This window comes from Mastigoproctus giganteus, chromosome 1, assembly GCF_048544385.1.
Source record: "Mastigoproctus giganteus isolate SK-2022 chromosome 1, ASM4854438v1, whole genome shotgun sequence".
Taxonomy (NCBI): domain Eukaryota; kingdom Metazoa; phylum Arthropoda; class Arachnida; order Uropygi; family Thelyphonidae; genus Mastigoproctus; species Mastigoproctus giganteus.
The window spans coordinates 188,146,498-188,160,791 of NC_143575.1; the positions used below are offsets into that span (position 1 = coordinate 188,146,498).

Sequence of the window (14,294 nt, forward strand, 5' to 3'; positions counted from 1 at the left end):
TCTCATTAATTATAAGAAATTAAGGGCAAAAGCACACTTCATACAAAAGCAAGCAAAGAAAGAATCCTGGACCCATTTTGCATCCAGTTTTCACAGAAATACTGATCCCAAAATAATATGGAAAAAAATTAGACAGCTATCTGGTAAGTTTCCTACCATACCTTCTCCAATCCTCTCCTGGAATGAGAAAGATCTATCTAATCCTGTAGATATAGGCAATGCTTTGGGCAATATTTTTGCAGAAATCTCAGCAACATCAGCCTATACCACCTCATTCCAAAGAATTAAAAACACTAAAGAAAAGCATGGTATTAATTTTTAATTATTAAATCCCATCTGGTCCAGCAGCACCATTGCTGGCTGTTCTAATGACATGTAACAGTTCAGAATATTGCAGAGGTTTATTATATGGGAGAAGGCAGGAAGTTATGGCAAAAAATGTAGAGCGAAAAATTAACATAAAATAACGTAAAAAATAATATGATAATTGGCATTATTTTAAATTTTATATCGGTTTTATTAATTGGAATTAAAGCTAAATTATATAGGGGACTATTGGCTACTGTTTATATCTTACCTTTACTTCCCCCTCCCTGTTTGTTTATTTTTTACGTTATTTTATATTAATTTTCTGCACTACATTTTTTGCCATACTACTGGCTTATGTTTTATTTTGTTTTATTTTGAATTATCGGATATATCTGGGCGTCATGTGGAGGAGGTGCATTTTGCTGCTTCTAATGGTAGCTTAATATATATTTATTTATTTTATGTTAAAACTTTTAAGCCATTATTTAAATATAAATCAGTGGTAGTAGTGGGTTGATATGCTAAATAAGCAGCACCTCTGCCGCCATCTATTTCCTTTCTTTTCTTTTATATAAGCTGGCTAAGCTTACATTATGTCAGTGGTGTGGCTCTGATCTAGAGTGCTGTCTGTTCTATAAATTATTTCTCGCTGCATAAGGACCACCGCCGTGCAAATCCTCTGCATTGGTGGATCGATAAGAGGAGGAATGGGTGGTTTGGTTCTTCGATCTTTTCGCCTTTGCGATGATTTGTATAGCGATTGAAATGCAGCGATTCCATGACCATTATTGGCCTCGTGGTCCTCTGTCGATATGGGGCATAATGGTCAGTCTATTATTTTGATATTTTGTTTTTCTTTCAGTAGTTCTTTTAACTCCTTTTTGGTGATATTTCACGTTTTTTCAGAACTGGTACCTTCTAGGGGGTACCGCTAAATCATATGATAATTGGCATTATTTAAAATTTTATATCAGTTTTATTAATAGGAATTAAAGTGCTAAATTATATAGGGGACTATTGGCTACTGTTTATATCTTACCTTTACTTCCCTCTCCCTGTTTGTTTATTTTTTACGTTATTTTATGTTAATTTTTCGCTCTACATTTTTTGCCATACTACTGGCTTATGTTTTATGTTGTTTTATTTTGAATTATCAGATATATATATATATATATATATAATGTATACACACACACACACACACTTCGTATGTTTCTTTCTCTCCACCCCATTCCTAATTTATGGAAGTGACACCTATATTTTTTTGGAAATTTCTAAAGCTCTGGTCATTGCACCTCTTCCTAAAACTTCCTGAAAAAGATCAGGAAAATATTCCACCCAACTTCCAGCAGTGATTTTTGCAGTGGCAGAATTTCTTAAACAAGGGGAAGTTATTAAATCCATGACAGATTTAACAACTTTAATTTTGGTATTAGTACCAGTCATATGGGTGCAAGGGTGCTTTTTGCTGTAGCAGCCAAAATATATATATATATATATATATATTTATATAGAATAAATAAATAAATATATGAACTCACTCATGTAGGTACCACCTATCCAGCTGACCTTTGAATCTGCCCAAGCTATCACTGAACCACTATAATTTAAAGAATGTATGGCCCCTGTGAACATTTAAAACACTTTCTGAAATCATTTAAAATTGCTCCTCCCAGAGTCTCATGTGCATAAATCGTCTTCTCTAAAGTTCTTAGTTGTATTTTTGCTAATTTTGCCTGCTGCGTTGCCTGTCTTTGGAACCTTTCAATAATCTCAATCACAATTTTTTTTTTTTTTTTTTTGCAGTCTCCATACTTGAATACAGTGTTCAAAGTGTGGTCTTACAATTGCCTTTCCTTATATAGTGAGATTATGATCTACCCCATCTTTTTTAGATAGACCTATTGATCAGTTTATCTGCAACATTAGCTGGGTTATCTAATTCTTTCCTGCAACCATTACATAATGGTCCAGTCTGATTTGTTCTTCTCTTTATATTCACATACCTGAAAAACTCTTGTTAATTACTCTCTTCATCACTGATTTCTCGTAATCTGCCTTTTGCCAGCCTGCCCTTTTCTGTGTTACAATTAGATCTACTTGTAGCTGTTATAGGTTTCAACATCAAAATGTTTGAATATAACAAGGATTTTGTGATATTTAGGTTTATTACTTTGACATAATAATTTGTCTTTTTAATAATCTCTTCCTTATCTTTAGATTATTTTAATAATCATTTCCTTATTTGTAGATGCCAGGAATTAATCTACCATTATCAGACACTCCTTATTATTTGCTAACTCTGCTGATATGCAGTATATTCCATGAAATGGGACATGCATTAGCAGCTGCAAGGTAAGTTTGTTTATCTTATAATTCATCATTATCTTCCTTTTAGAGATTAGACTCTTAATCTGCTACAACTACAGCATGACCATCTAGCTGTCTCTGATTGGATCTAGATATTGTTTTCCAGGAAAGCATTGGCTTATTTGAAGTTTTTCATTCTGCTGTGTTCTATTCATAATTAGAATTCTTTAAGTGATTAGGAACATTTTTTACTTAATCTTTTTTTTTTAATACTGTCCAATTTCGTATATTCTTTAACTGATCTCTACTATCTCTATATTAAATGTATTTCATTTTTGCCATTTACTATAATGAATTAATAAAAGCTCTCTGCCTGCCTATTATGAATTCAATAATAAATCCAGAAGATTTATGTCTCTTATTATCAGGAAAACAGAAATTTGTGTACGTAAGAAGAGACAAAAAATCATGTTATGTAGCATTAATCTCTCAGAACTTTAATTTTGCTCATTAGAGTAAATTTACTATTTATACCTTTTGACTCCTCTCATCTTATGAGTCAGATTATCATCAGGTTTCCAAGTTGCACTAAAGGTGCGTCTGGCCTTCACGATTGAGATGCATATGTCTGAGGAGAGACTAGTAGCACCACAAGGCTTCTACAGGGATGGGATACACTTAAATAGAAAGGGTGCAAGAATGTGTGGACATGTGTATATGTAATGGACGGCACTTAGAACATCTGTTCAACTCCGCCTCGTGTCTCTGTGAAGAACAGTATCACTACAAATGGGCCAGATATGTGTGCGTGTGACATGGGTTTGTTGTGTATTGTGTGTGTGTGTTCTGTTGTTATGTTCTGGCCACTTGGCTACCCAGAAGCATCAGTCACCTGGACAGATAATTCTGGGTACTCGTCCATAACACGGGAAGGTGGGCCAGTCCCAGTAGAGCACGTAATGCCTCAAAAGAGACTCTGACCCACCTGATGTTGCCAAAAGGTGGGTCAGATTCCTCCATGGGCCCATTCCAGAGGAAAAGAAAGGAGCAAGAGAGAAAAAAATAAAAAATAATAATAATAAAAAAAATAAATAAATAATAATAATAGTGATAAAAATAATAATAAAATAAACACAACCCATGGTGCTGCTTATAAAAAAAAAATCATTAGCTGGGGAAAAAAAATCATTAGCGAGAGAAAAAAAAACACGGTATAAAAAAAATAATAATAATAATAAAAAAATAAAAGAATAAAATAATAATAAACAAATAGTAAAAAAAAAAAAAAGATTGTGGGACTGATAAGAAAAAAAAAAGGGGGGGGGGTGTCTTCAATAAGTACTCTTGTATCCAGAATAATTAAGATGTGGAACTGGTGACCTTTAGGATCAGTGCAATGACAATTCATGCAAACATGAACCATAGAAGAAAATAAATCAGAGAAGCAAACTATTATCCCGCTTACACAGTTGTATTTGGTGGATTGTTTTGGTGCACTACTCTGGCATTGATTCTTTTTCTGTGAGCAAACACCGCAGAGGCAAAGTTCTGAAGAGCTGAAGTATGCAGAAGCATCTCTTTCCCCGGAGAGAGATCTGGAACGTCAGTTTGGAGCTTCACCCTAAGATCGTTGTAGATTGCACAGTTAAAGAGCAGGTGACTCCAATCTTCTGTATACCCGCAACTGCAGAGATCGGTGTGATGCATGCGAAACTGAAAGAGTTTTTGATTGAGAGAGCCATGTCCGGTTACCAGAAAGGAAGTTTCCATGGTTAAAGAGCACCAGATTTTAACCGATTTAGAGAATAAGAAGGTCACATCGGGCAGGAATTTTCTTGCTGTCGCTCCAAGTGCGGTGGTGTCCCATCTGGTCTGCCAGATGCTAATTAGCTCGTTAAAGCATCTGGATTTCTCTTTTTTAGGATCTTCATTTAAATTTAGCTGGATACCAAGTAATTCTGAAGGTTTTTTGTGTCAAAAGCAGATGCCACGATAGATGACAAATAGATCCAATGGGAGGGACCCCGCAATAACTTGCACTGCAGCAGTGGAAACTGTTCTACAGACTCTGAGAATAGAGAGGAGCATGCTCCGCTGGATGGAAATCAGTTTTAACCTAATTTTGGAATTGGTGGCCCGTTGAAACCAAGCTCCTGCTGCATAGGTGACAATGGGCAGGAAAACAGCATTATAGTAGAAAAAGAGTGACTTCCTAGAGAGAGACTCCACTCCCCTCTGGAAATTCGAATAATTCACCCTGTGAACTTTTTGATTTTAGTACTTATGTGAATCAGATGAGGATAGAAGGAAAGCTTATGGTCAATAATGACCCCAAGGAGTTTTGCCTCAGTGACTATAGGAAGCCGCTTGCCAACAATTTTGACTTGGGGAGGCCGCCTGAGATCCAATTTGGATTTAAAAAGCATCATTTTTGTTTTCACTGGATTAATTTTAAGTTTGTTAGCCAATGACCAAGTAGAAAGGTCAGTTAAAATCCAGTTTGCAAGAATATTTGCTGATGCTTATTGAGGCAGAGTTAGGTGGGTCAGAAAACTGCTAGCTTGGGGGAGATACATGGACTAATAGATTAACAGTAGCCGCTGGCAGAGGTGAAAGTGATTCTTCCACTGCTTCTATCGAAATGAGCAGCAGCAGGAAAGCAAAGCAATAGGGATTTCCAGGACTGCTGGGAGTCATAGTGGAACAAGTAAATACATGGGCTGTGTTAGGGTAACTAAGAGTAGAAACAGGTGCATGTATACTTGCATGTACACCAATGTTAGGAGTATAGTTAATAAATTTGATGAGCTTGAAGTGCTAGTCAAGACATCAAACGTAGATATTGTTGGAATATCAGTGCAGAATTTGAATTTGGGGAGTACAATGTGTACATGAAGGGAGGAGGGGTTATGCTGTTAGTTAAGAAACACATAAAATCTAAGGAAGTACATCCAATTGATGTTGGTGGATAATGCAATGTTGAGTCTGTTTGGTGTGACATAAGAACTAGGAAAGAAAAAATGAGAGTGGGTGTGTGTTATAGGCCTAATGAAGCTGATGAATATAATGAGCAATTGTGCAAAGAAATAGAGTGGGCTAGTAAATCAGTGTCTCATAATGGACGATTTTAATTTCCCAGAGATTGACTGGAATTTGTGGGTTGGTCACTCACACACTAACAAGGCTTTTGTGGATTTATTGGATGATTGTTTTCTACAGCAGCATGTTCGGGCAGCAACTAGAGGGAGTAACTCTTGATCTGATTATCAGTAGTGATTCTTCATGCATTAAGAATCTGCAGATAAAGGAACCACTAGGTGGCAGTGATCACAGTGTGTGGAAGTGGGATTTACTTAAAGAGGTAACTACCATCAAGGGTAAAGGGAAGGGTTTTTGCTTTCGTAAAGGTGACTACAGTGGTCTGAGACAGTATTTAAATTCTATATGGTGGGACCAACTGATGATGTTACCAACAGCAAATTCAAAATGGGAAGCATTCAAAGAATTAATCTTGGAAGCTATAAGCTACTGTAACCAAGTCACAAAGGAGGTTAGGCAGGCAAAGGCAGATTACGAGAAATCTTTGGCAAAGGATGCAAAGAAAAACAGCAAAGAGTTTTTTACTTATGTAAACTCTAGAAGGAAGGGGGTGAATCAGATTGGTCCACTTTATCGATGGTTCATCTGTTGATGATCCTGCTCAGGTAGCTAACAAACTAAATGAATATCTTCCATCTACATTCACACATGAGGAGTTATTCAGGGAGGGGAATGCCAGAGGTTTATTAAACTCTGGCAGTAAACTAGATAATCTCGTAATAACTAAGAGTAAAGTGGAGGAGAAATTGCTGAAGATAAACATATGAAAGGCACCTGGGGTGGATGGAATCTATCCAGTTATATTAAAGGAAGGCAGTAAGCAAACCCTTAGCCATAATTATGAGAGTTTCCTTGGACTTAGGGGAGATACCCATGGACTAGAGATGTGCAAATGTGACCCACAATCCACAAAGAAGGATCAAAGGGAGACACAGGTAATTACAGACCTGTTAGTTTAACTTCTGTTCCAGGCAAATTAATGGAGGCACTGGTTAAAGAAGCATTGCAGGATCATCTAGACAAGACTTCAGTTATAGCTCGGACACAGCATGGGTTTGTTAAAGGAAGGCTTGTCTGACCAATTTGATTGGATACTATGATGTCTTCACAAAGGAACTGGATGCATAGAATAATTTTGATATCATATATTCGGATCTTAGAAAGACTTTTGATACTGTTGCACATGGAAGACTGCTGCACAAATTGGAGCAGTGTGAGATTGGAGACAAATTGCTGCTATGGATAAAGGGATGGTTGAGTGGGAGAAGACAGAGTGGTAATCAGTGGACACTGCTCTTTGTGGACTAATGTTATTAGTGGAGTCCCTCAGGGTTCAGTGTTGCGTGCATTGTTGTTTTCTGTATTCATTAATGATAATGATGATGGTATATCAGGCTTAATGTCCAAGTTTGCAGACAATATGAAGGTCGGCAGGGTTGTTAATGACACTAATGACAGTACGCTGCTCCACCAGGATCTAGAAAAGTTGAGCAGATGGGCTGAGAGGTGGCAACTGAAGTTTAACATTGACAAATGTAAAGTACTGCATATGGGAAGCAGTAACCCCAGAGTAACATATCAACTGTTACTTTGGAGATCTGGGGTTCAAAGAAGGGCAACTCTCACCATGTGAGTTGCCCTTCTTTAAACCTTTTCAAGAAGCTTAATGTTTTTTTCAGATGAGGTCTCCATACTTGGTCACAGTTTTCCAAATGCGGTCTTACAATTTGTACATTGGAATTAGAGCCTTCCTATCTCTACAGAATATTGTTTGATAAACCAGTGATAGGACCCATGGGCTTTCCTGGCCACCTGTTTACACTGCACATTGTCTATATCCTGACGTCCAGATCCCTTTCTTCTCTACTGTTTTTAATTCAACCCTGCCAAGTGTATAAGTTTTTTTGAGGTTGCTATTTGCAAAGTGTAAGACCTTGCATTTTGATGCATTAAAACATAGCTGTCATTCTTTTCACCATTCTTGAAGGCTGTTCAAGTCTTTTTTTTTTTTTTTTTTTTTGATTTGGTAGTTGTTGGCGCATCGGCTTCTGTGGCCATATTGCACCTCCCAAGGTTTTTGCAGTACTTTGATCCAAGCTCGAGGTGGGAATCGAACCCGCGACCTTTGGGTTGCCGGGCAGGTACTTTACCCACTCGGCTAGCCCGGTCGGCTGTTCAAGTCATCCTGAAGGAGTAGTGCTCCTTCAGGATGACTTGAACAGATCATTAACAAATCTCCGAATCTTTACACCATCTGGAAATTTTTACATCATGCCCTTTATCCCTTCATTGATATCGTTTATGAAACAACAGTAGTCCAAAAATAGCCTGGGGGCACCCTCTTCCATTACACCAATCTGAAGAATATCCATTAATCACAACCCTCTGCTTTCTTTCCTACAGCCACCTTGCAATCCATCTTAGAAGCTATCCAGTAATCCCAACACGTTTTTAACTTTATGCAGTAACTTCTCATGTGTGACTGAGTTGAATGCCTTGTTAAAATCCAAATAAACTCTGTCAGAATTGTTCCCTTCATCCAGCTCATGAGTAACTTCATCAAAATATCTTTCTAGTTAAACATGATTTTCCTGTAACAAAGCCATATTGTGTATTCTTCAGAATGCCATTTCTATCTAAATGTCCCTGGATTGCACTCTTAATCATTGCCTTTAAGATTTTCCCTACGACTGAAATCAGACTTACCAGTCTGTAGTTACTGACTTCACTATTAACAATATCACATAGTGTTTTGTTCATTGTTGTGCATAATTTTATAAGAAGTACAGTCAGTCCTCATATAACACGTGTTTACACTACATGAATTTGATCATACACGATTTATAATTAAGGGAACAATATTGTATATAGCACGAACCGAATTTGCTTGTGCACGATTCGCCTTTGTGTTTACAAGAAATGGCAATCGAACACGGAATCACCCCAACTGAACGCAACACGATAGGAATGAAGAGAAGATTCTGAAATGTATTTATGTTTTTTTTTATATCAGTGAAGGGGAAACACATTTCACCGTAATAACGTAAAAACCCACACAATTCCAGCTATCAGTATTATCTCAAATGCAATTAGATCGAGTTTACTACCAGTTTATAAAAGATTCCACTAGCAGAAACGCAACTGGAAATTGTTTTTATTGTTTTATGGTAGTAACCCCCAGTAATGTGCTTTAGTAAAATGTGAGGTGTTAATAGTGTGTCTCTGCCTTTACAGTGTTGTTTATTCAGTTGCTACGCGTGCACAGCTTTGTTTATATGTATCAAGCGTGCCTCCTCATTTTGTAATTGTGCTTTATTCCCTAAAAATGAGTAAAATACTTAAAAGGAAGCATTGGTGAAGATACTACAGATTCAGAGAGAAAAAGAAAAGCAATATCGATAAACAGAGGCGGACTGGGTCAAAAATTCTTACCCCGGGAAAATTTGTAGTGGCCTAATACTAGCGTTTATGGCCAAAATCACACCGGCCTCCGGCCCACCGGGATTTACCCGGTAAGGCTTATGGCCAGTCCGCCTCTGTTGATAGAGAAAAAAATATGAAATTGTGAAACGCTTTGAGCGAAATGAAAGACCATGTGATATTGCATGTGCTACAGGCCTAAATGAGGTAACGCCAAGAATTAGAAAGAATGCAGAGAAAATAAAAACAATTTTCATTGCATGAACAACTCAAAGTGTAATTAAAATCCATTAGATTAAGACAAAGAATTGGAAGAGATGGAATGGCTGTCATCTGTTTGGATAGAAAATCAAACAAAAAACAAGTTTGCTTATGATAGAAGCAAAAGCATTAGCAATATTTTATTATGTAATAGTCATAATAAAATACTTACGTATTTTATTATGATTATTTATTGTGTTTGGTAATGTTTTTGTTAAAAATGCATGTTCAATCTTGGGTGGTCGGCACCTAACCCTATTTTTCCCATAGGGTCTGTTGTTTATATTGCACGATTTTGCATTGCACGAGGGTTCCTAGGAACATAACTATCGTGCTATACAAGGACTGACTGTATTTAATTTTTTTAATACAGATACTGGTTTTTTACAATGACAGCTTGTGTGTGTTATATTATATCTGACCAACCTCTGACTGATTTTTTTTTATTATTATTTATTTTATTTTTTTTTGACATTTAACTCAATAGACTTATGATTGAAATCTGAAAATGGCTTTAAAATAATTATAGGAAACATAAATCTTCCAATCCTAGCCTCCACTCAGAATAACCTAGTTAACAATCAAAGTTCCAGGTTTTATTATATTACTCTCTTTCTCTCTCTCTCTCCTTCCACATGGCTTAAACAACGACTTGACTGAATTTTTACAAATTGCAGCTACAATGATATTGAAAACACAGAAACTGAATATTTTAATTCACACTACATTTAGCATACACGTAAGTTATAATCCAGTTTAATACAAATATATACTAACAAAATCAGTAGCTTTCGAGACGCGTGTCTCTTTGTCAACTGACAAATTAAATACAAAAATACAACGAGCTGAGTGAGGCACGTTAATCATGCGTCATTGTTGTTGCACGGACGTGCGCTGCTTTCTACACCACTGATCATCCAGCATTAAAACGGTTGTCTCTAGGATGGGATGTAGACGTATGCCTTTCTGGCGAATTAATGCCTTTGGATTGTTTACTATGTTGAGTGACTCTAGCCATAGGCGGTGGCGAAAGTGTCGTGAGTGGTCTACTATTTCCAAGACGCATTTGGGATCAAGATCGTGGTTGGTGGCCCAAAAATACTCCAGACCCATTCGTTACTACATTTAGCCTTTTTCTTCAAACTTGTATTGCAGGTCCAAAAACAAATGCACTACTTCCCCAGAGCAGCTGCTCCAGGGAAGGAGTTTGAGAAGTTTAGAATTCTAAACTCTAATTTCATTAATACCATTGGCTAAATTCTTAGTTGCAATGTATCACTCTAACACTCATAAATCTCCCTCTACAGACTGCCATCATTTGGTTTTGCACTGAATCAAGTTTTTATTATTCAAACCACAGTGTAGTTTCAGTAATAAAAATAGAAACTATTATATATATCACCTTGTTTCCCACAGCTTAATGTAACATATCACAAGGTATGCATAACTTGTTTTCTATAAATCACAATGTTCAAAATTCTGTTACCTTATTAATGTGAATCTTCCTTTAAATAAGACAGAGAGAGAGAGAGTATTTAAAATAATTATGTAATGCAAGATTTATTTTCTTTGGATAAATCGTAATAAAATTTCCTTTTTTTCTCTAATGTTCAGCAAAACAGATTTCTTTTTTGAACCTGTAAACAAAACACTTGAGCCAAGTTTGTTCTATTTTATAAACACTTTCTAGCATTTATTCACAACTACAAACTTCAGACTTCAACTTAATTTTTGATAAATTTCATTTCCTTTTTTTCTCCAAGCAACTCGCTTCTAATCTTTTTTCCCAAATGCCAGTGGCTACTGTTAATCTATTAGTCCTTGTATCCCCCGAAGCTAGCAGGAGGGGGGGATACAAGGAGTAATAGATTAACAGTAGCCACTGGTAGAGGTGAAAGTGATTCTTGCACTGCTTCTATTGGAATGAGCAACAGCCTGGAAAACAAGATGCAGGGTATTTCAGAGACTGCTGGGAGTCTTTGCGGTACAAGTAAACACATGGGTTGTGTTAGGGTGGCTAAGAATAGGAATAGGTGCATGTATACTTGCATATACACCAATGCTAGGAGTTTGCTAAATAAATTTGATGAATTTGAGGTATTGCTCAAAACATCAAAGGCAGATATTGTTGAGATATCAGAGACGTGGTGTCACACAGATATAAGGAATGCAGAACTGGAATTTGGGGAGTACAATGCGTACAGGAACGATAGACAGGATAGGAAGGGAGGAGGGGTTATGCTATTAATTAAGACACACATAAAATCCAAGGAAGTGAAGCCAGTCAACATTGGTGGACAGTGCAGTGCAGTGTCAAGTCAGTTTAGTGTGACATAAGCATTGAGAGATCAAAATTGAGAATAGAAGTGTGTTATAGGCCTAATTACTCTGATGAGTATAATGAGCAATTATGCGTAGAAATAGAGTGGGCCAGTAAATCAGAGAGTCTTATAATGGCCGATTTTAATTTCCCAGATATTGACTGGAATTTGTGGGTTGGTCACTCACACACTAGCAAGGCTTTTGTGGATTTATTGGATGATTGTTTTCTACATCAGCATGTCCATGAGGCAACTAGAGGGAGTAATACTCTTGATCTGATTATCAGTAGTGATTCTTCATGCATTAAAAATCTGCAGATAAAGGAACCACTGGGTGACAGTGATCACAGTGTGCTGAAGTGGGATTTACTCAAAGAGGTAACTACCATCAGGAGTAAAGGGAAGGGTTTTTGCTTTCGTAAAGGCGACTACAGTGGTCTGAGACAGTATTTAAATTCTATACGGTGGGACCAACTGATGATGTTACCAACAGCAAATTCAAAATGGGAAGCATTTAAAGAACTTATCTTGGAAGCTACTAGGCTTTACATACCAACTAAGAAATATTGTTCAAGGTTTAGGCCTAAATGGATATCAGATGAACTAAAGAGACATATGGCAGAGAAGAAAAATGCATAGAATACATATAAATTAATGGGTGACATGGAAGCCTATGATAGATATAAGCTGGTCTGTAACCAAGTCACAAAGAAGATTAGGTAGGCAAAGGCAGATTATGAGAAATCTTTGGCAAGAGATGCAAAGAAAAACAACAAAGAGTTCTTTACCTATGTAAACTCTAGAAGGAAAGGGATGAATCAGATTGGTCCACTTGATATTGATGGTTCACCTGTTGATGATCCTGCCCAGGTAGCTAACAAACTAAATGAGTATTTTGCATCTACATTCACACATGAGGAGTTATTCTGGGAGGGGAATGCCAGAGGAGAGTTAAACTCTGGCTGAGAGCTAGATGATTTTGTAATAAATGAGAGGAAAATGGAGAAATTGTTTAAGATAAACATAAGAAAGGCACCTGGAGTGGATGGGATCTATCCAGTTATATTAAAGGAGGCAGCAAAGGAATTAAGCTAAGCAAACCCTTAGCCATAATTATAAGAGCTTCCTTGGACTCAGGGGGAGGTACCCATGGACTGGAGATGTGCATATGTGACCCCAATTCACAAAGGAGGATCAAAGGGTGACACAAGTAATTATAGACCTGTTAGTTTAACTTCTGTTCCAGAAGTTAAACTAACTTCTTTAATGGAGGCACTGGTTAAAGAAGCACTGCAGGATCATCTAGACAAGGCTTCAGTTATAGCTCGGACACAGCATGGTTTTGTTAAGGGAAAGTCTTGCCGGACCAATTTGATTGGATACTATGATATGGTCACAAAGGAACTGGATGCAGGGAATAACTTTGATATCATATATTTGGATCTTAGAAAGCCTTTTGATACTGATGCACATGGAAGGCTGTGGCACTGGAGGCAACTTGCTGCCATGGATAAAGGGATGGTTGAGTGGGAGAAGACAGAGTGGTAATCAATGGACACTATCCATCGTGGACTAATGTTATTGGTGGAGTCGCTCAGGGTTGAGTGTTGGGGCCATTGTTGTTTTCTGGTATTTATAAATGATATTGATGATGGCATATCAAGCTTAATGTCCAAGTTTGCAAACGATACAAAGGTTGACAGGGTTGTTAAGGACACTAATGACGGTACACTGCTGCAACAGGATCTAGAAAATTTGAGCAGATGGGCTGAGAGGTGGCAAATGAAGTTTATCATTGACAAATGTAAAGTACTACATATTGGAAGCAGTAATCCCAGAGTAATGTATCAACTCTGTGGTACTACACTGACAGTGGTAGAGAACAAAAAGGACCTGGGGGTAATTGTGCAGGCAGATATGAAGTTTTCTGAGCAGTGCAGAAGGGCTGCAAGAGTAGCTTATGGTGTCTTGTCAATGATAAACAGGAATTTTTCTAGCAGGTATAAGGAGGTGATTATTACCTTGTATAAGGCAATGGTCAGGCCACACCTTGAGTACTGTATACAAGTCTGGAGGTTTCATTTTAAGAAGGATATAGAGCTGTTGGAACGAGCTCTATATCCAGAGAAGGGCAACAAGATTAGTGAATGGAACAAAGGGTTGCTCTTACGAAGAAAGGCTTAAGTTTTACAAATTACAGTGTCTGGAAACTAGGCACTTGCGAGGTGATCTGATTAAGGTGTATAAAGCTTTGAATGGTTTGAGCATGCTCAATGCTGATGGGATTCTTCCATTTGCTCAGAATATTCACCTGAGAGGGCATAAATTCAAATTGAGAAAAGACAGATGTAGGATAGATGTGCGGAAGTTTGCCTTTAGCCAGCGGGTAGTTGGTTGGTGGAACAGACTTCGATCCTTCGTTGTGGAAGTTGATAGCCTAAATAAATTGAAGGCTGAGGCTGGACACGATTTGTAACGAACAGAGGGGTGAAATGGGAGCAGTATTTTTTTTTTTTTTTGGCTGATGCTGCATAAGCTTGCTTTCTTGCTTGTTGTTTGTTTGTTTGTTATTTG

General features: G+C 37.3%; 1 protein-coding gene across 1 annotated transcript in view; it reads left to right on the forward strand.

Moving 5' to 3' along the window:
* S2P (membrane-bound transcription factor site-2 protease) overlaps positions 1–14,294 on the forward strand; it is a 168,744-nt gene that overhangs the window by 75,077 nt on the left and 79,373 nt on the right. Inside the window, exon 5 of the mRNA XM_090390136.1 lies at positions 2,561–2,664. Coding sequence (XP_090246262.1) covers positions 2,561–2,664 — 104 coding nt within the window. The remainder of the gene's footprint in view (positions 1–2,560; positions 2,665–14,294) is intronic.